Source organism: Pinus tabuliformis, chromosome 9 (genome assembly GCF_031772625.1).
Source record: "Pinus tabuliformis cultivar Carrire ecotype Pingquan chromosome 9, CPIR1, whole genome shotgun sequence".
Taxonomy (NCBI): Eukaryota; Viridiplantae; Streptophyta; class Pinopsida; order Pinales; family Pinaceae; genus Pinus; species Pinus tabuliformis.
Window position 1 is genome coordinate 622122421 of NC_142307.1, and position 27992 is coordinate 622150412.

At 37.8% G+C, this 27992-nt stretch overlaps 1 protein-coding gene across 1 annotated transcript in view; it reads left to right on the top strand.

The window, feature by feature from the left end:
* Positions 1 to 27992, top strand: part of LOC149150126 (pectin acetylesterase 8-like) — a 441889-nt gene that overhangs the window by 99574 nt on the left and 314323 nt on the right. Inside the window, exon 4 of the mRNA XM_089446085.1 lies at positions 14239 to 14318. Within this exon, the coding sequence (XP_089302211.1) occupies positions 14239 to 14318 (80 nt within the window). The remainder of the gene's footprint in view (positions 1 to 14238; positions 14319 to 27992) is intronic.

Here is a 27992-nt window from a genome sequence, read left to right on the forward strand (position 1 = left end):
GAGTTGTTGAAGCCGTCGGCAGAGGCACAATCTAGTAGAGTCTAGGGCAAGATTTGAGCCATTATTCATAACTGGTAGCCGAATCCTATTGAAAGCCGTTGTCCTAGAAATAATTGCTCGATAAATTGCAGTAGAAATCAATTTAGAGTGGCCACGTCAGAAGCCAATCAAGGATCGAAATAATTGTTGTTGATATCAGTCAAATTACTCTATATGGAGTGCACATTATTTTGACGTGCAACAATTGATTGGTTGCTGAGTGATCAACATTCTGTAGCAGGAGTGCGCTGAAGTCTGCTTCAATTAGGCAGGGAATCAGGAGATTTAAAATTACATTTGAACATTGGTTAAGACATGTGTGAAGTCCAGATCAGCGGCATAGAAGGGTGTTGAATTTACAATTATCAACTGGATTAAAATTGTTATCTCATCTCTGTTACGAGTCTGGCTTATTTGGTGACTTTGGCTAGAGTTCTTGAGGGCCGAATGAACTCCATACTACTGGATGAAATGATTTGTGAAACCCGTCACAACCAACATTTCCAGGGTTGAGTGAGACCGTTGGTGGGACATTACTACGTACTACCTTGTGCCAGTTGTTGACCATTGGAGTGGCCCCTGATGATTATATGAAGACTCCACGCCCAAGGATGATCCAGAGGACACTTGTACCATCAAATATCATCAGTCAACAGAGTTTTTTAACTCTATTTCTAATCTTCTCATCATCTTTCTTGTACCCAGATTCCACACCCTGCGGGGAATTGTAATAAGTGATTCTAGTAATGATGAGTTTTAAGACTGTAACAGGGCTAGGATGTTGAGACTTGATCAACAAACGAATACACCTTGGAGTGTTTTTTTTAATCTGGTTAATTATCCCTTATTTTCAGAGGCGGATAATTTTCTGGGTTTTTTCACTCACTTTTTACCCCAAAGCCGGGGTGATGGTTTGAAGGTTGAGCCCCTAACACATCTTAGTGTCTAGAGTCAATGCATATTACCATACTAGATCACACAAAAAATTTCGTGGAATTTAGTTCAGTTCTCACATGCATTCTCCCATGCATTCTTCTTTTGGATTTGCTCCCAACTCTCTATATAGTGAGGCTATATGCTCTCATATTGTATAATGTAATACAAGCTATTGTGCTTGAGGAGACTCTACGGGATTGTATTCACTACTTGCAATATAGTACAACAGCCTTTGGGATAAAGCGTGATGGTGTTCTTCTCCTTGCATGTGTGGTAAATTCTTGACTTGTTGTTATGCTTCTATTTATTTCCTCGTGTCATTGTTTCTTTCATGCTTGTTTCAAGTTATGTTACTATGCAACTATCTCATATTAGCATAAGAATTAATTATTTGCTTTAGGAAAAGAAATCTTTTAGTAGATAATAGATGTATCTCTAGGAATTCTTTTCACTGCACTTATTTAATTTCATGTCGATTTAATGATTTGTGGTGAAGTTTTGTAGATGAATCATTATTTGGTCAAGTTTTTCAAGCATGAGGGGAAATTCTCGGAGGAATCAACCCATTCTTGAAAAATATTCAAGGAGAACCTGCATGTTTTGAATTACAAAGTCTCATCTATATCTTATTTGTGTCTTGCATGGATTCTTTCAAGTTTCTTAAAGCTTTTATTTCTTGCATCAAAATATCAAACTTGGAAAAATTTATTTTTTACGTATTGTACTTCATTTATCAATATTTGGCTATTTCAAAGAGCTAAGTCATGGCTAGTCAAAGAGGAGAGCTTGCTCATACTGTTTGGCCTAGCCTCTTGTAGATTATTTTTGTAACATACTTTGTAGTTATTTTGAGCTCAAATTTAGTGATTACTTCCACCTTTAGGCCAGATTCATCTTGGATAAGGCTGTGTTCTTCGTGCTCTCTCTTGGCTGTGGTCATAGAGGAGGCTTATCTTCTCTTCTTCTTCTTCGGAAAATCTGCATTTTGTTGAGCCTTTGTGGGGCCTCAAATTGCAGAATTTTTCAGCAAGGAATAGTTTATGGTTTGATTCCAATTTGTTAAGACTTTCCTTGGATTTAAGAGAAGACTTCATTGTCTTTTCCTTCTTGTAGCAACTAATAAAATTTTTGATTTTGGGAGCGTGGGTTTTACCCATTGGTATCCCTATCTTTCCACCTTTTGGAGAGGCTTGGCAGTTTAACTTTGTTGGTTTATTTCATTTTGCATGCATATCGTCTAATTGAGAAATTAACACAACATGCATCACACTCATTTTGCATGCACTTCAATTTAACTTACTACATGTTTTAAATCCATAACAAATTCAGATTTTTTGCATGCAAGCACTTTTTACTTGATCTTATTTGGCTTGAACATAGTTCCAAGTTTGCTTATGTTTCACCATTAAACACATTTTACATGCATCAAGTATTTGGACAAATTTTCTCTATAAAGAACATTTTATTTTATGTCAAGCAAGTACATTTCAAGTAGAAGTTAATTCTCATTGTTTGGTTAATTTATTTATATGCCCCAAGCATCACTAAAACTTACCTCCAACTTAAGTTGGTTGAATAGACTTTTAGGGACCTTCTACCTCTATTGACTCCTCATTGTGAGATCCAAATGTTTGGGCAAGGATGAGGTCTGAGGACTAGAGTTCAATTGTAACTTTATCTTCGTACTAATTAATAAAATAAACCAAGAACAACATTCCATCACATTTGCTTTGTTTGCAAAGTTCTTAAATTTCTTGCTATTTTGATGGTTTAAAGTCTCACATGCAAATCTTATTTCAAGAGGCACTTTGGATGTAAACATTGTAATCTCTTTTAATTTTGCAACAAGTTTAATTTTCTTGTACTTGGAAATTGGCTCATAGTTTGGTTTAATTGCATATTTTTATGAATGGTTGATTTCACTTTCAAGTACTATTATTTTTGGTTGCAAACTTAATTGCATCTTGGTCTAACATTTGAGTTCTTTTTATCATCTCATTCTCACAAGTAGATTTCTAATTGTATCTTTTTGAGCAAGATAGTTTCCATGCTTTGATTTGTAGACTTATTCATCTTAAAAGCATTTATAATATCTTGTGCTAACAATTTATTGTTTCACTTTTCAGGATTACTTTGGCTTTACATTTGAAAGCATTTCACTTCATTTTAAGCAAATACAATTTCATTTCTTAAAGAGCAAACACTTTGAAGGCACTGGTTGTTTATATATTTCATGCTTATCTTATGATGGTTATTGCTCATATCACTTTTTGCCTATAAATCTTAAAGATGTAATCTGTTTAACTCTAACAATTCTCCTAGAAACTCACATCTTTTTAACTTAACTTTTCATTAGGGACCACCCCCCTTAGCTAACCTAGGAGATAGCTCAAACAGAGAGAGTTGGGATTAGTTTGACAGCCCCTTCTCTGAGTTCCCTGCCACCAACCACACCTTGTGGGGTTGAAGGTTTTTCTCACTGACTTGTAGCTAGGTGTAGGCGGCAGGGTCAACACCAGTTAAACTTATAAATTTCACGTGTTGGATAAGTGAGGGATTGCCACGTGTCGATTGCTTGTGGTGAGGCTGCTGACCTTTATTATATTTTCTGGGTACATTTTGATAAGGAGGAGATCATTGGTTACACAAAACTAAGTCCTTTTTCTTCATTGTTGGACGTGCCATCTTTGACTGATGCAAATCTAAACAGTTCGAATCTCTCTGTGGGTGGAGTTTCTACCATATTCTGTCCTAGACCAAGTTTCCATAGTCATAATTTGTGAGAAGTGCCTTTGCAGGAGTGCTATGTAAAAGCCTTGTATTTATAGTATATACCTATAGCAGCTCACGAGTAGAGGCCAAAGAGGCCAAATTTTTCTTCAAGCAGAAATTGGTTTCTTCGAAAGGCCCTTGTATCTTAGTCTAGAGCCTCCACGAAATATTCTTGTTGGCTGTGCATATAATATTGTTGGAGGTCGAGTGGGCCTGTGGTGGGCATCTTCCCTTGCTGGACAGAGAAAGCCTTCTTCAGATCAATGTTGGATCAAATTGGAACTACAGATTATACATCAACCCAATTTCATAAACTTCCAGATCATTTTTCCTTGCTACTTTGAGTACCAGCTGTTTTTGCAAGTTACTGTTGAAGTTCTCAAATAAAATATTTAAGGGGTTTGGGTCTTGCATTTTAGAAACCTCTTTACTTTGTGCATAATAGTCATACTATTAGTCTTGCTACCCTGTAAGGTTAGTTGGCCATATACCAAAATTTATCACTGTATTTGAGTCAAGTTGCTCTTAGTAGGGTGCAAGTATGTTGATGTCCTCATAGCTGAGTATGTGTCAGAAATATATCAAAGTTGACACTGCTACTAGTAAAACGTGGGAAGTCCGTGTATTGGGTCAACTGGTCATTTATTGTATACTTCTATTTTGTTGGCAGCCCTAGTCATGTATAAAGCAACTTGATGTAATTGCTATCATTAAACTAAAACATGGATGAAACCTTCATAAACTCCCATAATAAATCAACAGCAGTAATCAACAAAACCCTTTCCAAGAGGATACTTTCTATGCTACAGCAAAAACAACCACAAGGAGAACATGAATTGGGATACAAAATTTATGCACTTGGGTCAGACTTGAGATGCATGGGGATTACAACAAAAGCCCTTCTCAAACTAGAAGAATTGGTTTCACTCCTCTCCAAGGTGCATCAGTCAGATGGGAAAAACTTAATTTGGTCTCTCAAACCAACCATGCTTGCCTTAGTACAACACAAGTATTTGGAGCACCCTTGTATAGGAGTCAAACTTCCAGTTTCCTCGTCTCAGTAGTATCATGATGCTAATTGCACCTACATCCCCTTATAGTAATGATATTATGAGGAGAGTCTTTAGGTTGATAGTGGAGACCTTTCAGGATTTGGATAATAATGACGACCCTACCTTTGGGAAGAGGCTAGAGATTCTAGAAGTCATGGCCTTGGTTAGATCTTACCTCATGTTTGAGCTGGGATGTGACGACTTGATCCTACAAATGTTTCAATGCTTCTTCAACATTAGGAAACATCATCCTGATATAGCCATAACACAAATGCAATCCATTTTGTCGCCATGTATGGGAGGCTATGATGCCATTTGCAGGAGGTTGCAGTCTAAGTTGTTGGCTATTTGGAGGGAGGAACAGTTGGTTTCACCCACTGCTTATAAACTAGCTGAAAGGTTAGTTGAGCAGAACATTGGACTGTTCAGGAGACGGTTGACCCAGGAGGAGTTGTGGTGGATTTATGGTGACCAACCATGCAACAAGAATGAGCTGAGGAGGAAGGGTCTTTGCTTCATCTGCAAGGAACCTTGGGGACCTGACCACTCATGCTTGAGAGATGCAGAGGAGATTGTAGAGGTAGAGTAGGAGGATATTCCTTTTGTCTTTCAGGATGAGGACTCTTCTTTGGATGAGTCCATGGGGTCATACGAGGATGCCTTTGGGGAGCATGAGCAATCATGTGGAGTTGTTGACAACAGATCAGATCTATATTCCAGCGTGTATGGTGAGCAGTTAGTGGACACTATGGGAGACATTCGGGATGATGAGCCACCAGTGATGATTCAACATGAGAAACATACGGTAGAGCATGAGTCAGTTGAGGAGGATGATATGCACAACATGCATGATGAGCCATTTGGGGAGAGCCAGTTGGAGGTTCATATTGAGCCCGTGATGGAGGATGAGCAGCCACCCTTAGGGTTATCCATTGATGAGGAGCAGACATATGTACAGACAACTAGCAGAGTGGCAGTATTTATAGACACTTGTCCTCAGGAGGTGCTGGAGTCTGGTAGGACAATTTTGTAGGAGATTGGTGGATTAGAGGAGCGTGGAGTTTCCCACCAAATGAAGGGGATGGCAGTGCATCCATCCTTGGGTCTACCCATTGATGAGGTGTAAGCAGATGTAGTGGCAACATTTTCAGGCAACAACCCTCTCCAGGATTACATAGACAGGGCTTGTAGCGCAACTTGCCCATGTTTGCCCACTATAGGGAGAGAGGCAGGATATCTTGGACATATTTTGTTGGTTGACCATGCATAGCATCAGGAGTTGAGCATGGACAAGTATTAGCCTAGTAGACTTATTCCTTGCACAGGTGTTCATACATTAGATTGGCGGGAGATCATGAGTTGGTACCCTATTGATGGAGTATCATTTTTATCCAGGAGCATCATACTGCAGGAACCCTTAGATGTGAGCGATACTACACACAAGTTGGCGACAGGATGGAGGCTGGCCACTCATCAACATTTTAGCACAACATCAACATGGAGGGATTGACCTTTGTCTATGTCGAGGGTTGGATTGGAGGGAGGTAATGAGTTGGTACACAGTCGATGGGGTAGCATTCGCAACCGAAGCTATAGCCCAGTAGGAGCCATGGAGCATTGGCGCTTGGTGGCATTGGGATCCAGGAGGGTTTATTGATGACATGTTCAGTGAAAGATTAGTCTGGGATTCGGGCATTGAGGGATCCATTCTTGGTGGGTCGACACAGAGGCATAGCCTAACCCAGCGGTTTGTATGGGATCCGAGCATTAAGTCTCAGCTGCATTGGGCCACCAGACTAGTTCACAGGTTTGGATTGCTTGGGGGAAAGCAATCTTGGGTCGGGAGGACTTGTAATGTCCCTTTTTTTGGTGTTCCTCATGGCATGGTTAGGATGGACTTTCAGGGCTGGGGCAGAAATGTCACAGGTGCAAGTTTACTTCATTAGCGGCCCCAGGGGCTTCTAGAGGTGTTTCATGTGGTTTTGAAGAGTTTTTATGAGGTCCAATGGCATTCGCTTGTTATATTCCATCATCCGCACAATTTGCCTTTCGTTTTGTTGCATTTCGATAACTTTCAAAAAACTGAGTTATTAATGGGCTTGACTCAATTAATTACGCTTAAGGTGGTATTTCAGGAGGAATACTTGGCAGAACACCTTAGTGTAATAGCTCGTTGGAACCGGAACGAGAAGATATACATGATGGGATGGCTAGAAGTTATTTTTTTTTGGCTTGAAGAGGCATGGTGGCCAATTTACCATTTTCCCACATTAAAAAGAATATTTTAATTAAGGGAAATGTGCTCAATGATTAAAATAATAATAAAATAGGAGCTTCTAGAGGGGTCCATCAGATCTATAAAAAGAGGAGGAGGAGGCCATTAGAGGACATCTTGGATTTGAGCATTGTCTTGTATGAGAGGTTTGAGAACCCGATTCTCTACTTCATTGTAGCCCCAGGATGGAAACCTTCGGGTGATTTAGTGAGATTGGGCGAGTACCCATCTCCCCTTGGTGAATTCATCCAGAATTCACAGGAGAGCTTAGCAGTGCAGTTCATGTCAGTTTGGTGGAGGGCCTGTGTAGTAGTGGAGCAGATTATCTTGGAGGCCAACTTCTCATCTCAACTATTTTGGTTGTATATGCATGTAACCCCAGTTTATCTAGTATAATAAAAGCTGAGACCATTTTCTGCTTGTCATGTTGTTGTGTTGCTAAACTTTATTAGTTATATTTTACATGGCAATCTTCTATTAACTGAATGAAATTTTGTCTGAAGCATTTGTGAGTTGAAATTCTGAAAACCTGTCAAATTTTCCGTTTGGGATATTACAATTTGGTCTTCGATTCCTTACCCTGTAAATGAGTTTAGTTGGTTTGAAAAATGTTGTTCATTTTCTTCAAGAGTTTACAATGCAACCTGCCTAGATCCATAGAATAGAATAGTTGAGCCATAGAATAGTTGTGCCATATATGGTAAGCTCGACAAGCGACCTCTGCAGTGGTGTTAGATCGAAGTAAAGTCTTTTAGAGTTTGTTGATAACATCTGCTGAAACAACAATGCACACATTGTGTCACTTGAGTAGTGATCTGTGTGCTGATGCTAGAATAGAGATTTGGTATATATGATGTTCTGCTAATGCATGGATTTGGATAGCATAAGAACCCATGTGCAATGATGACCAAGTGAAGTGCAAAGTTTACTCTTGTATGCATCCGTACTATGTATATAACCTTTAACTAAGTTTTAATGCCGCTAGTAAACCTCTAGGGAAAGTATTTCATAAGTGCCATATGTCACTGAAGAATCAGATGTTGCTTTTCGCTGCTACAGTGATGTGTTTATGACGAGGTTTTGTTTACTTGCTGTTGCAAGGTTGATCTATTGTTTTCTGTTGCTTGGGTTGGTGTTTTAAAGACAAAATTGTCTTGATGTTATTGCTGTCCATGATGTAGTAAGATCAATGTTTTAAAACTCCGACTCTGACTCCGACTCGGTCGAGGATCGACTCCGACTCCGACTCTGAAACGGTAATGACTCGGCCGGCTCGATTTCAATGACTCAGTGGTTGTAAAAAATACATTAAATATTTTTTTTAATAAAAAAACATAATTTTAAAGATTTTAAACATAATTTTAAAGATGTCCATTCATGTTTCCAAACACACAGCATTATAATATAGATGGAAGACAACATATGATCAAAGTAGGCTCATGAACCAATCCATTATATCAAAATGGCACCCAGTGCACTGTCCAATGGCAATACATACTCATAGTCAACTGTCATACATGATCAAAGACTCAAAACAAAAAACACATAACCAAGGAGGCTAGAAATGGCCTCCACAACAAAAGTAAACTGTGGCCAGACTCCAATACTAGTACTACTGGCTAGTAGCTACTGTCAGAGGAGCCAAGATCATGTCAATCAATCTCTGGATCATCATCAGAGTCAGACAGGGGGCTCCATGGCTCCTCCTCCTCCTCATCATCTCCAACTACAACTGTAGAAGTGGTACCATTAGCAGGCTGTGCAACTGCAGCAGATGCAAGCTGAGATAGAGTAGATATGTGGCTGCGCTTCTGTCGTGGCTGAGCAGAGGAAGCACCTACAACTGGAGTCCTTGCTAGCTGTGAGACTGAGGCTGGTGGATCAGGATCTGCATTCAACTGAACAACATGTTCAAGTTCAACTGATGTCTCGATATCTAAATCTAAATCAAGATCCTCATCAGGATCAAACTTTGCTGGACGACTCTCCACTACCCAATCTGATGTTGGATCAATGTCTTCCAACACAATGGGATCTGAATCAGGTCTTTTGTTCAGCAATTGGTTTCGTCTGAGCCGGAGGTTGTATTGGACATAAACTAGATCATTTAACCGTTTTTGATCCAAACGGTTTCTCCTCTTTGTGTGAATCCTCTCAAAGACAGACCAATTGCACTCACACTCAGTTGCACTGCAAGTTTGACTCAAAATACGAATTGCAAACCTTTGCAATTCAGGACAATGGCCACCAAAGGCCTCCCACCATTGTGCTGCAAAAAACATAGGAGTGTAATGAGTTAGCTCAACAAAATTACAAATTATATCTAACTTTCAAATTATAAATGATTTAACAAACTTAAAAAAAAAGTAAAACTATTAAGAATTTGAAAATTGAGATTTTTGTTTACTTGGCTCATCTGCTTCTCTGGCAATCTTTGCTAGGTTCTTCCGAAAGGTACCCGAGGCATTGCTGAAGGTTGTGACCTGTCGATGTATCTCCAGTTGATCAGACTCCAATGGGATCATGCGATCAATGCAATCAATCAGTCCATCTCTGACCTCCCCCCTCAAAGCTCCTGACTCCTTAGCTTTATAATGATACCGTGGGTTCAAAAAATACCCAGCTGCATGTATAGGGCAATGGAGTTGATTGTTCCATCTTTCATCAATGATTGCCCAAATGGGCCCATACTTTGCCACTCTATCCTTGTATACCGTCTTTATTTGCTCCTTTGCTTGATCCATAGCCTCATAAATGAAGCCCATAGCCAACCTTTCCCCATCCACCAACCGCAACACCTTAACTAGTGGCTCAGCAAGCTTCACAATCTCTGCTGCCTTTCTCCAAAAAGTTTCTTCATAGACTTTCTTTTTCAATTCTTTGCCTTCCGGTTTGTTAGACCAATTGCTTTGATTCCATTCATCACTGGAAAACATCTTTTGCAAGTTTCTATGTTGGGAAAGCATAGATTGCAATGTCAAAAAATGAGTAGCAAATCTAGTGATGGCAGGCCTAATAATATCCTTGCCCCCAGTGTGTTTCCTCATGAGGCTCAAAATCAATGTATGATTGTAGATAAATTTGGTTATGCTTTTGGCATGATCTATAGTGTTTTTGACCCAATCTATTTTTCCAATATCCTCAAGCATGAGGTCTATGCAATGTGCAGCACATGGGGTCCAAAAGATGGTCTTGTGTTTTTCCTCTAATAGTTTACCAGCAAGAACATAGTTAGAGGCATTATCTGTGATGACTTGAACAACATTAGCCACCCCCACCTCCTCAACAACCTGATCCAATAGCTGAAACAACAAGTGGCCATCTTTTACCTTATCAGATGCATCAACTGATTTTAAAAACATGGTTCCCCGTGGGCAGAAGACAAGAAAGTTTATGATGGTACGGTTTCTTTGATCAGTCCATCCATTTGACATGATGGTACATCCTGTTCTTGCCCATGAGTCCTTGAACTCTTTCAAATACTCATTAATGGATTGAATTTCTTTCTGCAAACGATACCCCCTTAGCTCATGCATAGTAGGGCCTTTGAAGCCTTTTCCAGCAGCATGTATGGCATCAAACATAGGCTCATAATATGGTGAATGAGTAGCATTAAAGGGGATATCAGCATCATACCACCATCTAGCTATGTACTCACAAGCAGTCTCCCTCAATTCTTTCTTCCAATGGTCATCTAAAGTGGGCTGCATTTGACTTTTACTAACTTGAGGACCATGTGCATCTGATGGAGAGGAGGGAGTGAAATAACTTTTGATAGTCACATCACCCTTTTTCATTCTACCCTTTCCCTTATCTTGAACAGAACCAAAAGAGGGAGGAACATATCGGAAATGGTTGGATGTATTAGTTTGAGGGATAGAGGAAGAACCCTCAAAATCATAATTGGGGTTGGTAGTGAAATAACTTTTGATAGTCACATCACCCTTTTTCATTCTACCCTTTCCCTTATCTTGAACAGAACCAAAAGAGGGAGGAACATATCGGAAAGGGTTGGATGTATCAGTTTGAGGGATAGAGGAAGAACCCTCAAAATCATAATTGGGGTTGGTAGCCATCATTTTTTGTATCTCCCTCTTCCTCCCAATTTCAGCCTGTATGTCTCTTTGCCTAGCCTTATCTTCTTTAAATTTCTCAAAGCTGGCCAACAATTGCTTCCTAATCTCCCCAATTTCTGGTGAGGTACATGGAGTAATTTGGCCTCTAATCCTTGCCAAGTGTTGTTTCAGCCTATTAATGCCCCCAGGACCTTCCTTAATTTTCCTATGGCAAAATTTGCATTGCATTTGACTATCAACCATTTCAACATATGCCCAAGCAGGATCTCTCGCTCTAGGTGCCATTTTTTGACTAGGAAATGAAAGCAAACAATCTGAAAATGAAAAAAAAAAACATTGATTCAATGTTCATTTCTTTGACAAAAAACACTCTCTAGGCTTTCTAGATATGCACCTAAAATTTAATAAGCAAAAACAGATTTATAGAGGTGAAAAAAAATACCTCCAGGCACAAATTGCCTCTTCAAGCTTGCTCCAAGAATTAGCTCCTCAATGCTGCTCCAAATGGTTGCCCAAGAAGCTCCTCACTCCAGCTACAATGCTCCCCCAAGACTCCTCACTGCTGCTCCAAAAACAAGCTCAAGAACTGCTCACTAACTCTCAAAGAACTTCTCACTCAAATGCATGAGATCGCTGTGAGAGAATGAGAGCATTTGAGTGTGTTAAATAGGGTTTGGGAGGGGGAAATGGACCCCAAATAACATTTAACTAATTCATAAAACACATTGGAGTCCAAACCAATCAGCAAACACCTTAAAATTTCATTAAAAAAATGTTCAATCGCTGTTTTACTTGGGTTACGGGCCGCTGGTTGTGACTCAGCCGAGTCAGTACGGAAACGGTCGAGTTGGCCGAGTCAGCCATGACTCGACCAAACGAGCCGTTTCTTCAACCTAGTCAAAATTTTGAGTAGCGAAACGGATCAACTCGGCCGTTTCCGTTTTGAAACGACCGTTTTTTAAAACTATGAGTAAGATTACTACATTAAGTGCTGAGTATTATTGTAGGTTTATATTGTTGATGATGAATGACACTCGAACATTAATTATAAGGGAGTGTAATGCCAGATCATCAGGGACTGTTGTTGCTTGTGGAATCTAGGGTTTGTATTGCGGAGTTGCTGCTAGGGTTTGTATTTAGCAAAGTCATTTATGCAGGGTCTGCTAGTGAGAGTATGTTGCTGAGTTGCTGAGTTAGGGTTTGATCTTTTGAGTAGAGGAAGTCAGTATTGTTGCTGATGACTTTGTGCCAGTATTACAGATTGACAGAATCAACAGATTGATGTGGTGTTGTTTATATTGACTAGAGGTGGATCTAGTTTGAAAATATATGAAACTTGTTCCACTTTGGTGAATTAAAAGTTGGAGCCTTCAGGGTAAGTGGTGACTTGTTGAGTAGGGTGGTTGGGTGGTGCAAGGTGGAGATTGGAGTCTCCTTCAAGTTGGAGCCGAATAACACTTTCAGATGGTAGGGCAAGTTAGAGCTTGCAGGGTGTTGGAGCATCTTTTCAGTCAAAGCTGATAAACTAGGAGGTTGGAGCCTCCTTCCAGTTGGAGCTAGTAAGTTAAGGTGTTGTAGAATCCTTTTAGTTGGAGTTGATAAAACCAGGTGGTTGGAGCCTCCTTGCAGTTAGAGCTGGTAAACCAAGGTGTTGGTGCATGCTTTCAGTTGGATTTGATAAATCAGGGGGTTGGAGCCTCCCTCCGGTTGTTTCTGGAGAATCTTGGATGTTGGAACTTCCTGTTGATGTAATTTTTAAGACTTATATTAAAAGCATTCTGTGGTTTTTCTCCTGGAAGGGTTTCCACCTAAAAATCTCGCGTATTGTCTTTGATGTTGTGCATTGTTGAATGGTGCTGTTAACTATTTAATGCTTACATGATATAATTAAAATTGTTAAAAAATTTCCAACAGCCAACATCCTTTCAACTTCTTGTGCCTAACTCTTTATCTTCTTTGCATACATGACCTTTTCGTGCATTCAATACTCTACATTTTTTGTTTCCCCTGGGTATAACTATCTTCCTTGTGCCTCCAAACCTGGGTATTTTCATGTACACTTAATTCACAGCTCATCCTATGTGCTGCTGCATATGGAGTCTGGACTGTGGGGACACAACTAAATGCTCTTGTGTTTGTCTACATTCAAATATTTAATGGGACGTGAACAATTGTTTCTCATGCTGCGTGCAATAATTATAAATGGTTGGCAACAACAGGTTTACAATTTCTCATTGGACTCAACTCACCATACGCTTCCAGAGAGTGACAATGCTGCGAATCCAAACAAGCACAAGGAATCTTGTGAGCAAAAGCAATCCCATCTGTAGCCTGTTTAGGTGCCAAAAATCTCCCTAATATGTATTTCATTCATAATTTAAATTTCCCAAGTTGCCTAGATATCTAAGAGACCATGCTATTCCAGTGCCACTGCACAGTAAGACTTCAGCATTGGGGACTCATCCAAAAGTTGTCTCCACATTGAATTCTCAAGTCTTTTCTTCTTTAATAAACATCTCTACTCTTGTCCATTCAATGTTACTCTCACAGTGTTATACTCACTCGGTGGTTTTCCAAACACCGCATGAGACATCCGGTTATGTGTGTTCTAATAAATGAATGTATATTTTCATATGTTGCCTATGGTTGGAACACTATCCATTTTTATAGGATTTCAATTTGTATAGTCTTTATAATCATGTGAGATTTTTTTAAATTCAGGATGTCATTGTCATTTTAAACGTGTCTTATCTCATCTTCATCCCTGTCTTGAAATGTTCCAGTCAGATGTAATTTGTACAGAAATTTGAGCATGCTCTATTACGAGAAGTTTTTTTTCATGACGTTTTAAAGTTCTATTCTGGTAAACATGTTGCTCTTTATGTTCATATTTACTTATAGTGTGGATAGTTTCTCATTCTATGTAAGATAAAAAACCAATAACTCATATAATTCATGCATGGCATTTGTAGATACAATATTTCTTGAGTCCTACTCATATGTTAATTCCTATCATCAATTACTATAATTTATATATTATAAAAAATATGTAGATATCTGTAATGATTTCCAAGAGTATATGTAACAGATTTCTATAATTGGAATAGAGTCAAGGTTCGGTATTGCGATGGGGCATCATATTTTGGAGACATGGAGGTTGAAATCCAGGTAGCTTAGTTATAGAGGTTTTAGTGTTCATACTTTATAAATGACTTAAAATGACTGATTAGAAATTGGTTAAAATTTAAAACTTAAAGTGGCATATTAGTGGAGTGGCTTTCGAAAATTTGAAATCCTCTAAATCACCTATATTAAAACTTTAGAGATCGAGCCCTCCCTTCTCTTGTTACTAACAAATTCGTGTGCTTAATGTTTGGACAAACTTACGTGGAAATCTGTTTGTATGCATGCATATATGTTATGATCATGATTGTAGAATTTAAGTCCTATTTAACATTGGTTGAAACGACAGAGTTTCTTTAAGGAAATTTTCAGTGTAATTTTCCACAATCATCTTTTCTTGGTAGCTATCTAACCTATAAACATCGGATTTAGCATAAAAGGGTGGAATGGTGAATTCTTTCTTTCAAAATGTCATTCAAACTTTTCTAAAGGAGTACATTTTTTGTTGATATGGTTCATGTCCTTTTGCTTCCACCATATCTTTGAAATCCTTCTAAAAGTTTTCTTTGTCTTAGTTCTTAGCACTTACCATACACCTTGTAAAAGATAAACATCACTATTAATATTATCTTTGACCTTTCTTTTGTCTGATAAACGTTAGTGTTTAACTATTAAATGCATATTTTCAATCCTTTGGAATATGAAAAATTTAACATTTGGATTCTACCTATTTCGTTGGTTTCTCATGCAATTTCTCTTCATCAACATATGATGATGCATTCTTCTTTTCAGGCCATAAAATTTGTCATGGTGCTCATCTGGCATCTATTGTACACGACAATAATTTTATTACATCTTGCTCTTTAGAGGCAATAGATTAGAATTTTAATGATGACTTTTTCTTCTTGTGTGATGTTGGGGATTTACCTATTGTTGTAAGTTAGGTAAACGACAATTAATGACACCCAAAAATCTATTTAGCGGTTAACATTTAAGAGGAAGGGGCATTAATTAAATTAACATTGTTACAGCATGTAACTTTAGGTTAGTTAAGATTTAGATAATTTTTAAAGTTTCATATTTGTAGTAAACAGTGTCTGTTTAATACTTGAAGATAGAGTATGCTGAAAATATAAGATATATTGGTTGATAGAATGATAATGTTACAATGAGTCTTGTGACGGTCTATTGATATACATTGAATGGTCACGACTCACGAGGTGAAGGGATATGTGTCCTTTGGCCTTTCATGAAATTAATTATATTATTACTATTTATTATATTTTGAATATTATTATGTTCATAACATTGCTACCTTCTTAAGGAATTTTTTGTCCTCAAAGCATAGTAAATATGATTCTCTAGTTGAGCATATTTATGTGGAATGAGGCTTATCAATTTTTAGGGGTTTGACTTTGTCTATGATTTGAATGTTGGTGAAGTTCCTTTGTATTTTTTGCATCATACTATGAAGTCTTTTGGCCTGATTGTTTAATAATGAAATCTTTATGCTTCTTGGCACTATATTTCCCTTGCTTCCATTGTTGTATGTTTGATTGTGTTTTTTGCCTCCTTTTATTAATTGTAATTGATTATTTTTGAGAGTGGAACCTTCAACACCATATAATTTACAGTGTTGAACTTGAAAATTAAACTCCGTGAATTCTTCTTCAAGGTTTGTGGTATAAGTTCTCCACTGCATCAACCATTCCGCACCTAGCACCATATCAATTTTCTCAGTGGTAGAGCATAAAGTCCTGTTTGTAGTATCAATTCCTATATTTGAATTGAGATTTTGTGAAATTTTCCTACTTCTTTAATCTTTTGTCCATTAGTGATATTAAAGGTAAGGTCCTTGATGGGGTACACGAACGGGTTTAGTTGTTTAGCAACAAGAATGTCTAGACTCTATACTATTGAGTACCGACAGAATCTTCGAGTATTGTTACATTTCTATATTTTATGACTCCTTTAAGCTTCAGGGTCTTAGGTTGTGGTTTCCTTGTCATGGTTGCCAGTGGAATTGTAGGTTTTTCTTTTTTTCTTTTCATGTCGAGTGGATTTTATTCCTTCTGAGATGTGGTGGAATATATTTTGCAGTGGGTTGTTGTATTTGCTCTTTTGGAGTAAATATTTCTCTTTGAAGCTTATTTTCTTCATTTCTAATTTGTTAGGCGTATGAGATTGAAGCTAGTGACGCTTTTTGCATTATTTCATCATAGTCAAAATTTAAGTTGTATGCTATAGTGATTTCATCATTTAGTTTTTGGATGTCTGCTTACTTCCTATCCACTACTCTATAGTAGTGTAATGACATATCTTCATTGTTGAAAATTGGCAGCTAAGGGAGCAATTCCCTCCTTGGAGAAGCCGTGAAAATTTTAAGGAGGTCCCACTTGTCCTAGGAAAAATTGAATTTTTGTTGCTGGACCAAGTCATCTCAAAAGGTACAAGTCGGCCTAAAGGAGAAATTCGACCTCCTAAACCACATATAAATCAATGTTTTAAAACTCCGACTCTGACTCTGACTCGGTCGAGGGTCGACTTCGACTCCGACTCCGACTCGGTATCGACTTGGTTGGCTTGATTTCAATGACTCGGTCGTTGTAAAAAATACATTAAATATTTATTTTTTTATAAAAAAACATAATTTTAAAGATTTTCATTCATGTTTCCAAACACACAACATTAGAATATAGATAGAAGACAACATATGATCAAAGTAGGCTCATGAATATATCCATTATATCAAAATGGCACCCAGTGCACTGTCCAATACATACATGATGATGATATAGAGATCAAAACAAAAACACATAACCAAGGAGGCTAGAAATGGCATTATCCTCCAAAATAGATTGTAAGTCATCAAGGAACTAATACAAGGGTCCAAGAGTGTTCCTCACTCCAAGAAAATCCCAAAGTGCATGTGTACATCTTCAGAATGTTTGCCTCACTTTCTTAAAAATCAATAATAAATCCAATTAAATAAATAAAATCATGAGAATTCCTCAAACCAAGGATTCTAGTTTGGATGAGAGATTCTCTCCAACTAGCTCTCCTAAATTAGTGTGTAAGTTGAGAAATTGTCTCAACCAAGTGAGTCTAAGATAGACGCACTATTTTAAGACCACTTGCTCATGTATTTAAATGTATTATTAAATTTTTGAATAAGAGAGAATTACATGTGCATGAGAGATCACATGATGGCTCTCTGCCTTTTCCGCTAGTTTAATTTTTGTGTGTTAATTGGTTGTGCATATGGTTATATGGCTGTGTGATTCTCCTTCATGTGGTATCAGAGCTTACGGTGATTCTGGGTGTATGTGAGGTTTTTAAAGAATGAATTGTGCGTGAAGGAGACTCCATTGCGTGGAGTAGAAAGAGGAATTGGAGCAAATTTCTGTGTGGAGGAGCAACAATTTAAAATCGTTGTCTACAGGGAATTTTGAACGCTCCTATTGGACACCTAATCCTCAATGGGTTAGTGTGGAAGCCGAATAGACAAAAGGAAGTCAAAGAGACCTTGGGATGTGAAACCCAATGGTCAAACCATGTACTATAAATGTATATGATTTGTTAATAAAATTGTACTCTTATGTTTTATCTTTCCTATTTGTCTTTGCCATGTGTGTGTTTAACATGGTATCAGAGTAGGCGTATTCCTGCCTTGCATAATTTCTTTGAGCCATTTGTTTTATGGCCTTTTTATGTAGGTCATTTCTGCCATCAATTTTGCATTTCATGAATATTTTCTCAGCTAAATTTTAGCTGCAACCTGTCATTTCTCCAGCGCCATTTTTGGCTTCTAACTGTCATTGTAACTCCCTTCTACAGTAATTTGGGTCTTCCCTCTGCTTGATAATCAGGGTCTGCCCTGCCTGATAATCTCAACAACACTTGAGTTTTTGTTGCTCTCTCCACGCTAGTATAACAACGCTGCGATTTACCATTATTCTCTGACATGGTGTCTGACATGGTATTATTTTCTTCAGAAGAATGTCAGTTTGTCATGGATTTTTTCTGCCAATTTCATAACCTCCCTCGCTCCTCTGACATAGTCCTACTACACTGCTCTGCTACGCTGCTTGAATTGTGCTAAGACTGTGAATTTGGACTGTTGGGCTTTCATATACGCTGCTGGCTTCCATACGCTTCCCTCTCCACGCTGCTGGCCTCCATATCCCCTCATCGTTGGAGAGATCTATACCACGCTGTTGGGTTACACTCCATTTCTTGGTATTTATTCTTCGTTGCTACTCATTCTGATCGTCTCTCTGTATTTATTCTTCGTTGCTACTCAACAGACCTCTACTGTGACTTTTGGTGGCATTATAATCACTTATCAACCAGTGTAGAATACTCGCACCCAGGAGTGCGCTCAGGATCCGTCATAACTATTACGAATTTGGCATGCATGAAGTTATCCTTCATTTTGGTAAAAACTGTGGTGGGGTGAGAGAGGCTGACTGTGCTAAACTCCACGTTGCCTCAACCTGCGGTTGATTGAACTTGGGGTTTGTCCTCGGAGCCCACACCTATCCGCTCCGCTGTCTCATTCCCAAAATACTATGCTGTCTCTCCAGGAAGAGATTCCAGTCTATGCAATTACTGTGTGAACCATGCCGTTGTTCTGGGTATTAGAAATTTAATGCAAATCGCTATAGATGCCGGCGTATTTTTGGGCTTTTGACGCATTGATATAACATGATGTTGATCTAGTTGAAATGAAGTGAACTGGTTTCGTTAAGGGCTATGCCTTAATTGAGTATGAAACATTTAAGGAGGCTCAGGCTGCAATAACGAATCTTAATGGAGCAGAATTATTGACTCAAAACATATCTGTTGATTGGGCCTTCAACAATGGTACATTTCGACGTAAAATTTTTCGTCGGAGGTCACTGCGTGGGGTCATCGCTCAAGGAGTCTTGTCAGGAGAAGATACTGAAGTATACATTATTAGATGGTGAGATCTATAACAACTGGTAGTTGATTTGAGTTATTACTAGTCTGGGCGTGACTGATTGAGTTGGTTTGATATTTTGGCATCTGGTATGTATTATTTCATAATGCATATTATCGACCTGTCAATCTGTACTAAAGGATGATGTAATTAAAGCACTTTGAACCGTTATGTGTTGAGGTTGAGACCCTTCATCTGTGAGTGTGACATGAAAGAAAATCTATCTTTCAAAAACTGCTGCACTTCGTATTTCCCTTACTATCCAACGACTAATTTACTATTTTGATGTTCATGAATTGACAATGGTCATTCAAGATATTAAATGTTCAAACGGCGAAGTCTCTTTGGGGATTACAGAACTGGGTAAGCTTTTCCGTGTTCTATATATACTCGACAATATCTACAAGTGTTATATATCAATGACATCAGGAGGCTGTCGTGTAATTCTCTACTACCTTGAGACAAGGAAGCAAATATTGTAACAACAATAAATATACTAGTCAACATATATAAGCTTTCCAGTAGAATTTGTTTTACCACCTCTGGTTGAGATGATTATTGACCACTCAATTTCTAGTGGAACTTCTCGTACAAATTCCGTCTTGCAAATGCATGTAGAATACAATCGAATTACCGTGGTTTTATTAACTAGATGTTTTGCTCTTTCTCTGACTATCTGTAATCCCACAATTGCAGCTGTCCCACATGTTATCATCAATGGTTATAAGAATGTATTAGTAGTCGCTATTGAACTTGACTATTCTTTTCCACTGGCCGAGAAAGTGAAGGAGTATTTGAAGGATCCAAGCAAGTTTGTAGTTGCTGCTGCCCCAGTGTGGCATTGTATTTAAAACTCATTATAGTTTTTGTCTACATATATATGCATTGATTCCTTGATTCGACTGCTGCATAAGAGTTTGGTGGGCTGTATAAAGGCAATGATTGTTTTGACAAATAAAAGTAATCTTTTGTGGAGAAAAGTTTAGTCGGTTGTATTGTCAGAACATAGTGCTGGTCATGAGTAAACTCTTATTTTTTATGTAATGGATTGTAATTGGTGCTTGCTAGTTGCACACTGATCATTTGCTGCACATTTATAAAGGATATTGCTGTGTACTGTGAGTGGGTATTACTTTTCTGCATTGAGTAGTAGTTGTGATCAGTTTTTAAGGTGTAATTCTGACATTGAAGAAAAATGACCAGAATCAATGAAGTATTAGAGTTCCTCAAAACTCTAATATTGTCTACTAATCATGATACATTAAAAGTCAGCAAAGTTTCTCTCACAGACATTCAGGTCTGTTTACAAAATGCACAAGAGAAAATTGATTTTTTGCAGCTTGAATCTCAGCTACAGCAAGAAGAACTAAAACAGAGGAGTCATCATTCTGAACTTGTTTCTGTTCAGAAGATTGAAACAGACTCCCATAAAGTAGCAAGGTTACATGCAGATGCAGAAGTTCAGCTTGCACTTCCCAAGCCCATTATCAGACCTTGGGAAGAGCTTGTCCACAACAAACACATAACTGGTCTCGGATATGAGAAGGACTTGTCCTTTCATATTCTAGACTACTCAAAGCCCATTTAGTTTCAGAGTGCTGGATTCCTTCATGATAGTTCACCTCCAGTTGTTCCAGATTCTACTCCTTGTTCACAGCAATAACAACAGATTGTGAAATGCCAACACTGTCACCAAGTTGGCCATTTGAAAGATCACTGTTTTGATCTTCATCCATGTAAGCACTGTCATAAAACCATCCATTCTTCACACAGATGCTTCAGAAACAAACGTCCTGCAAGAACAAAGATTCATCTTGGATGGATCGCTTCTTGGCAATGGGCATCAACAGCGAAGAAGATATTCCAATCACATGTCAGAACTTATTCCAGAGTATTGAACAGTCTTGCAGTGGAGTTTTCTGCATCATCTCACCTTGTATCTGACAGGGGGGGAAATGATGGTCATCTACAAGCTTCAAAGCCACATCAAGCGAGCCTAAGCCACAACCTGCCACACCAGTTTCGAGTTGTAGCCAGAAACAAAGATGCCCCTGAGCATGCCTTCATTTGGTAATGCCTCTTCAAAGAATCTGGGACACTTCCTCTAGCAGAAGACTTCAGCGTCTTGCCAGTTTCGGAAGAATTCCAAGAATAGAGTTGGGGACACTTCCTCTAGTAGAAGACTTCATCTTCCTGCCAGATTTGGAAGAGTTCCAGGAATTGCATTAAGCATTCCAGAGTTATTGGTCATCCTTAAACCATCACAAGTTGAGACTTCCCTTTTCAGGTTGAAGTTCTCCCTTTTATGCGGGGTGAGACCTCCCTTTCATGGTTGAAGGTTTCCCTCTTCAAAACATCAGGAGCACTTCCTCTAGTAGAAGACATGAGCTTCATGCCAGAATTGGAAGAGGTCTGGGAACTGCACTAAGCGTTCCAGTGTTGGTGGTCATCCTTAAACCACTGCCCTTTATACCAACATTTTAGAGAGCACATTCAGCCTAGTGCTGCCATGCATTTTTTGCACATTTTGTATTACAGCTCTCTTCTTGGACTCATACATAACCCTTCGGATTAAGGGGGGGAATATTGGACACCTAATCCTCAAGGGGTTAGTGTGGAAGTCGAATAGACAAAAGGAAGTCCAAGAGACCTTGGGATGTGAAACCCAACGATCAAACCATGTGCTATAAATGTATATGATTTTTTGACTCAGTTACTGGAGAATCCACAGTATGAACATTTTTATGCCAACGTTTCAAATCCCAACTGGGATCCATCATCAGGGCTTATGAATGATGATACCTCATGCTAATTCCCACCATCACCTAGCCCAGAAGTTTGGTGTTCTAAACACTCTTGCTATCAGAGCCCTTCGAATTTCTGACTCTGAGCATCTGAATGAAGAAAAGAAGCATTTAGTTTCAACATTTAAGAGTATAGGCTACAAAGAACAAGAGATTAAAAGAGCCATAGAGAAAGCTGAGAGAAGGTTGTCATCTCATGAACCTAAGGCTCAAGACCAACCTCAGTGTGGTAAAGTTTTTCTACCTTATATCCATGGAGTTACAGACAAAATCGCTAAAATCCTAAAGAAGAAAAACATAATCATGCATTTCTCAGCCCCTGGAACGATTAGGCAAGGTATGAGGTCTGTAAAAGATGATATTGACAAACATCAGCTTAAAGGAGTCTATAAAATAGATTGTTCATGTGGAAAAAGCTACATTGGTGAAACAGGTCGCTCCCTACAGACGAGGCTCAAGGAACATGGCGCTGATATTAGGAATGAAAGGTCTCGTACTTTAGCCTTGGCAGAGCACTCCTCAAAAACTAAACACCATATCTGCTTGGAAAGCGCCTCAATTGTCGCAAGGGAAGAGCAGCATCATAGACGAAAGATCAGAGAAGCACTTGAAATTATCAAACATCCTCATAATCTGAACAGAGACAATGGTGTGGAGATTAGCGGGAGCTGGCTTCCCTTAATCAGGGAAATCAAGATCGCCAACACGTCCCAGGTATAGCATATCTTCTACCTTATCATTATCTATTAAAAATTTTATTCTTAACTTAAAAATAAATAATAACTATAATAATAAATAAACAAATAAATATATAATAAATAAATAAATTCTTAATAAATCTTAATAAAAAGTTACTATTTTATTTATTGATATTAATTATTAATGATGTCGTAATATTAATTAATATTAATTATCAAGTATTAATATTAACTTCTGTTCATTAATTATTAAGTGATTAATTAAGTATTATTAATATTTATTAGCGCTATTAATATCCATTATCATTAATAATATTGATTTATTAACATTATTAACATTTATTAATATTAATTAGTTTAATATATTAATTAATTTATATAGCAATTAATTAATATATTATTTATTATTAATATTAATTAATGTTATTTAATTATTAAGTGATTACTAATTTAATATATTAACATTATTAATTAATATTATTAATATTTTTAACTCTATTAATATCTATTAACATTATTAATTTTGATTTATTAACATTATTAACATTTACTTTTAGATTAATTAGCTTAATATATTAATTATTATTAATGTTAATTACTGTTAATTCATTATTAAATGTTTATTAATTAAGTATTAATATTTACTAACTTTATTAATTAAGTATTATTAATATTTTAACCCTATTAATATTTATTAACTTTATTAGTATTGATTATTATCATTTATTAATATTGATTAATTTAATATATTTATTAATTTATAACAATTAATTAGTATATTAATTATTATTAATATTAATATAATTTTAAATCAAATAACTTTAAATATTGATACAATATACTTATTTCTCTAATCTTTAAATACTATTATATATAAAAATAAATAAACTTTTCCCAACTAGAATCATAATTAAATAAATGAATAAATAAATAAATGAATAAATAAAATAAAAATAAAATAAAATAAAATAAAATTTATTATATTATCATATATTAAATAATTATTATTATTACCATTTAGGTTTTGAATTTTAAATTAATTTATTAACTCACCTGTAAAAATTAATATATAAAACTCAAAAATAAAAATAAAAATAAATAATTGAATGAATTATTAATTAATAAATAAATTAATAATAAATATTCAGCCGACATTCTGCTGATCCTAAAAATTTATTTTCCTCATTATTATTTATTTCCTTCTAAGCGGCTCTTCTTTTATCATCATTCATAAGCCCTGATGATGGATCCCAGTTGGGATTTGAAACGTTGGCATAAAAATGTTCATATTGTGGATTCTCCGGTAACTGAGTCAAAAGATACAAACCACAGATCTCTTAAATCCTGTATATGATTTGTTAATAAAATTGTACTCATGTTTTATCTTTCCTATTTGTCTTTGCCATGTGTGTGTTTAACAACTCCCATGAACAAAACCCAGCAACCGGGGAAGAACATTTATCAGGAGCTCAGTTGAAGTATTTAGGCTTCCGAGGACGATACTTATCGTGCCACCAATAAACTTGGGATTCAAGATTTACTTCAGCACCGGAACCCAATACTGCATCTCCTACTTCAATCGCTTCCATTGCCTTCATAGCGAGTGTCCTCTCATGATTTGTTAGCTCAACGCTATCGTCAACAATGTTGGGCCCTGTGGTAGCTTCCTGCAACCGCCGTTGTTGCTCTTCTAATACAACAACCCATCGTCTTTCTAATTCAGCCTTGTCAGCTTCTGGATCTAGACCACCTTCTCCTTCAGAAGCATGCAACAACTTTGGTGAAAATGATCCAGGTTCATCTTCTATCTCAACTACCCTCTTCTCAGTTGTGGGAGCATGTGATGCCTTTGACGAACTGAAGATTTGCAAATTCAGAAAGGGTGTCAGGTTGACAATTGTCTCGATTGCATTTGTAACCCTCCGTCTCTCAAACTCGAAATCCATTTTAGTTATTGGCTGAGCTACAGGCTCTCGGGATACTCTTGCTAACTCCCTGAAATAAGGATCGGCCAAAGCCTCTTTTGTAGTAGGATGATCCTTCGGGTCAAATGCAAGCAATCTTTCCAAAAGTTTAGGTGCTAAATGATCTGCACCTAGAAATTTTTGTGTAAAAGGTACAGGTTATTTCTTGCGCATGCTATTCAAGTATCTTCTAGCTTTTTCATTATGAACCCTTGCAATTGTTTCTGGGTAAGGTGTGCGAAGAAGATCCATCATCAAATCTAGCTGATGAACAACATTTTTTGCCTGGGAAAAGCGGCTTTCCAGTCAAGACTTCAACGAGTATGCAACCAATACTCCAAATCATAGTTTTAAAACTCCGACTCCGACTCTGACTCGGCCGAGGATCGACTCCGATTCCGACTCGGCCGAGGATAGACTCCGACTCCGACTCCGAAATGGTAATGACTCGGTCGGCTCGATTTCAATGACTCGGTCATTGTAAAAAATACATTAAATATTTATTTTTTTAATAAAAAAACATAATTTTAAAGATTTTAAACATAATTTTAAAGATTTTCATTCATGTTTCCAAACACACAACATTATAATATAGATGGAAGACAACATATGATCAAAATAGGCTCATGAACCAATCCATTATATCAAAATGGTACCCAATGGCAATACACAGTCAACTGTCATACATGATCAAAGACTCAAAACAAAATACACATAACCAAGGAGGCTAGAAATGGCCTCTACAACAAAAGTAAACTGTGACGGTGACCAGACTCTAGTACTAGTACTACTGGCTAGTAGCTACTGCCAGAGGAGCCAAGATCATGTCGATCAATCTCTGGATCATCATCATCAGAGTCAGACAGAGGGCCCCATGGCTCCTCCTTATCATCATCATCTCCAACTGCAACTGTAGAAGTGGTACCACTAGCAGGCTGTGCAACTGCAGCAGATGCAAGTTGAGATAGAGTAGATATGCGGCTGCGCTTCTGTCGTGGCTGAGCAGAGGAAGCACCTACAACTGGAGTCCTTGCTGGCTGTGAGACTGAGGCTGGTGGATTGGGATCTGCATTCAACTGAACCAGAACAGCATGTTCAAGTTCAATTGATGTCTCGATATCTAAATCTAAATCAAGATCCTCATCAGGATCAAACTCTGCTGGACAACTCTCCACTACCCAATCTGATGTTGGATCAATGTCTTCCAACACAATGGGATCTGAATCAGGTCTTTTGTTCAGCAAATGGTTTCGTCTGAGCCGGAGGTTGTATTGGACATAAACTAGATCATTTAACCGTTTTTGATCCAAACGGTTTCTCTTCTTTGTGTGAATCCTCTCAAAGACAGACCAATTGCGCTCACACCCAGATGCACTGCAAGTTTGACTCAAAATACGAATTGCAAACCTTTGCAATTCAGGACAATGGCCACCAAAGGCCTCCCACCATTGTGCTGCAAAAAACATAGGAGTGTAATGAGTTAGCTCAACAAAATTACAAATTATATCTAACTTTCAAATTATAAACGATTTAACAAACTTTAAAAAAAAAGTTAAACTATTAAGAATTTGAAAATTGAAATTTTTGTTTACCTGGCTCATCTGCTTCTCTTGCAATCTTTGCTAGGTTCTTCCCAAAGGTACCTGATGCATTGCTGAAGGTATTGGCCTGTCGGTGTATCTCCAGCTGATCAGACTCCAATGGGATCATGCGATCAATGCAATCAATCAGTCCATCTCTGACCTCCCCCCTCAAAGCTCCTGACTCCTTAGCTTTATAATGATACCGTGGGTTCAAAAAATACCCAGCTGCATGTATAGGGCGATGGAGTTGATTGTTCCATCTTTCATCAATGATTGCCCAAATGGGCCCATACTTTGCCACTCTATCCTTGTATACCGTCTTTATTTGCTCCTTTGCTTGATCCATAGCCTCATAAATGAAGCCCATAGCCAACCTTTCCCCATCCACCAACCGCAACACCTTAACTAGTGGCTCAGCAAGCTTCACAATCTCTGCTGCCTTTCTCCAAAAAGTTTCTTCATAGACTTTCCTTTTCAATTCTTTGCCTTCCGGTTTCTTAGACCAATTGCTTTGATTCCATTCATCACTAGAAAACATCTTTTGCAAGTTTCTATGTTGGGAAAGCATAGATTGCAATGTCAAAAAATGTGTAGCAAATCTAGTGATGGCAGGCCTAATAATATCCTTGCCCCCAGTGTGTTTCCTCATGAGGCTCAAAATCAATGTATGATTGTAGATAAATTTTGTTATGCTTTTGGCATGATCTATAGTGTTTTTGACCCACTCTATTTTTCCAATATCCTCAAGCATGAGGTCTATGCAATGTGCAACACATGGGGTCCAAAAGATGGTCTTGTGTTTTTCCTCTAACAGTTTACTAGCAAGAACATAGTTAGAGGCATTATCTGTGATGACTTGAACAACATTAGCCACCCCCACCTCCTCAACAACCTGATCCAATAGCTGAAACAACAATTGCCCATCTTTTACCTTATCAGATGCATCAACTGATTTTAAAAACATGGTTCCCCGTGGGCAGAAGACAAGAAAGTTTATGATGGTACAGTTTCTTTGATCAGTCCATCCATCTGACATGATGGTACATCCTGTTCTTGCCCATGAGTCCTTGAACTCTTTCAAATACTCATTAATGGATTCAATTTCTTTCTGCAAACGATACCCCCTTAGCTCATGCATAGTAGGGCCTTTGAAGCCTTTTCCAGCAGCATGTATGGCATCAAACATAGGCTCATAATATGGTGAACGAGCAGCATTAAAGGGGATATCAGCATCATACCACCATCTAGCTATGTACTCACAAGCAGTCTCCCTCAATTCTTTCTTCTAGTGGTCATCTAAAGTGGGCTGCATTTGACTTTTACTAACTTCAGGACCATGTGCATCTGATGGAGAGGAGGGAGTGAAATAACTTTTGATAGTCACATCACCCTTTATCATTCTACCCTTTCCCTTATCTTGAACAGAACCAAAAGAGGGAGGAACATATCGGAAAGGGTTGGATGTATCAGTTTGAGGGATAGAGGAAGAACCCTCAAAATCATAATGGGGGTTGGTAGCCATCATTTTTTGTATCTCCCTCTTCCTCCCAATTTCAGCCTGTATGTCTTTTTGCCTAGCCTTATCTTCTTTAAATTTCTCAAAGCTGGCCAACAAATGCTTCCTAATCTCCCCAATTTCTGGTGAGGTACATGGGGTAATTTGGCCTCTAATCCCTGCCAAGTGTTGTTTCAGCCTATTAATGCCCC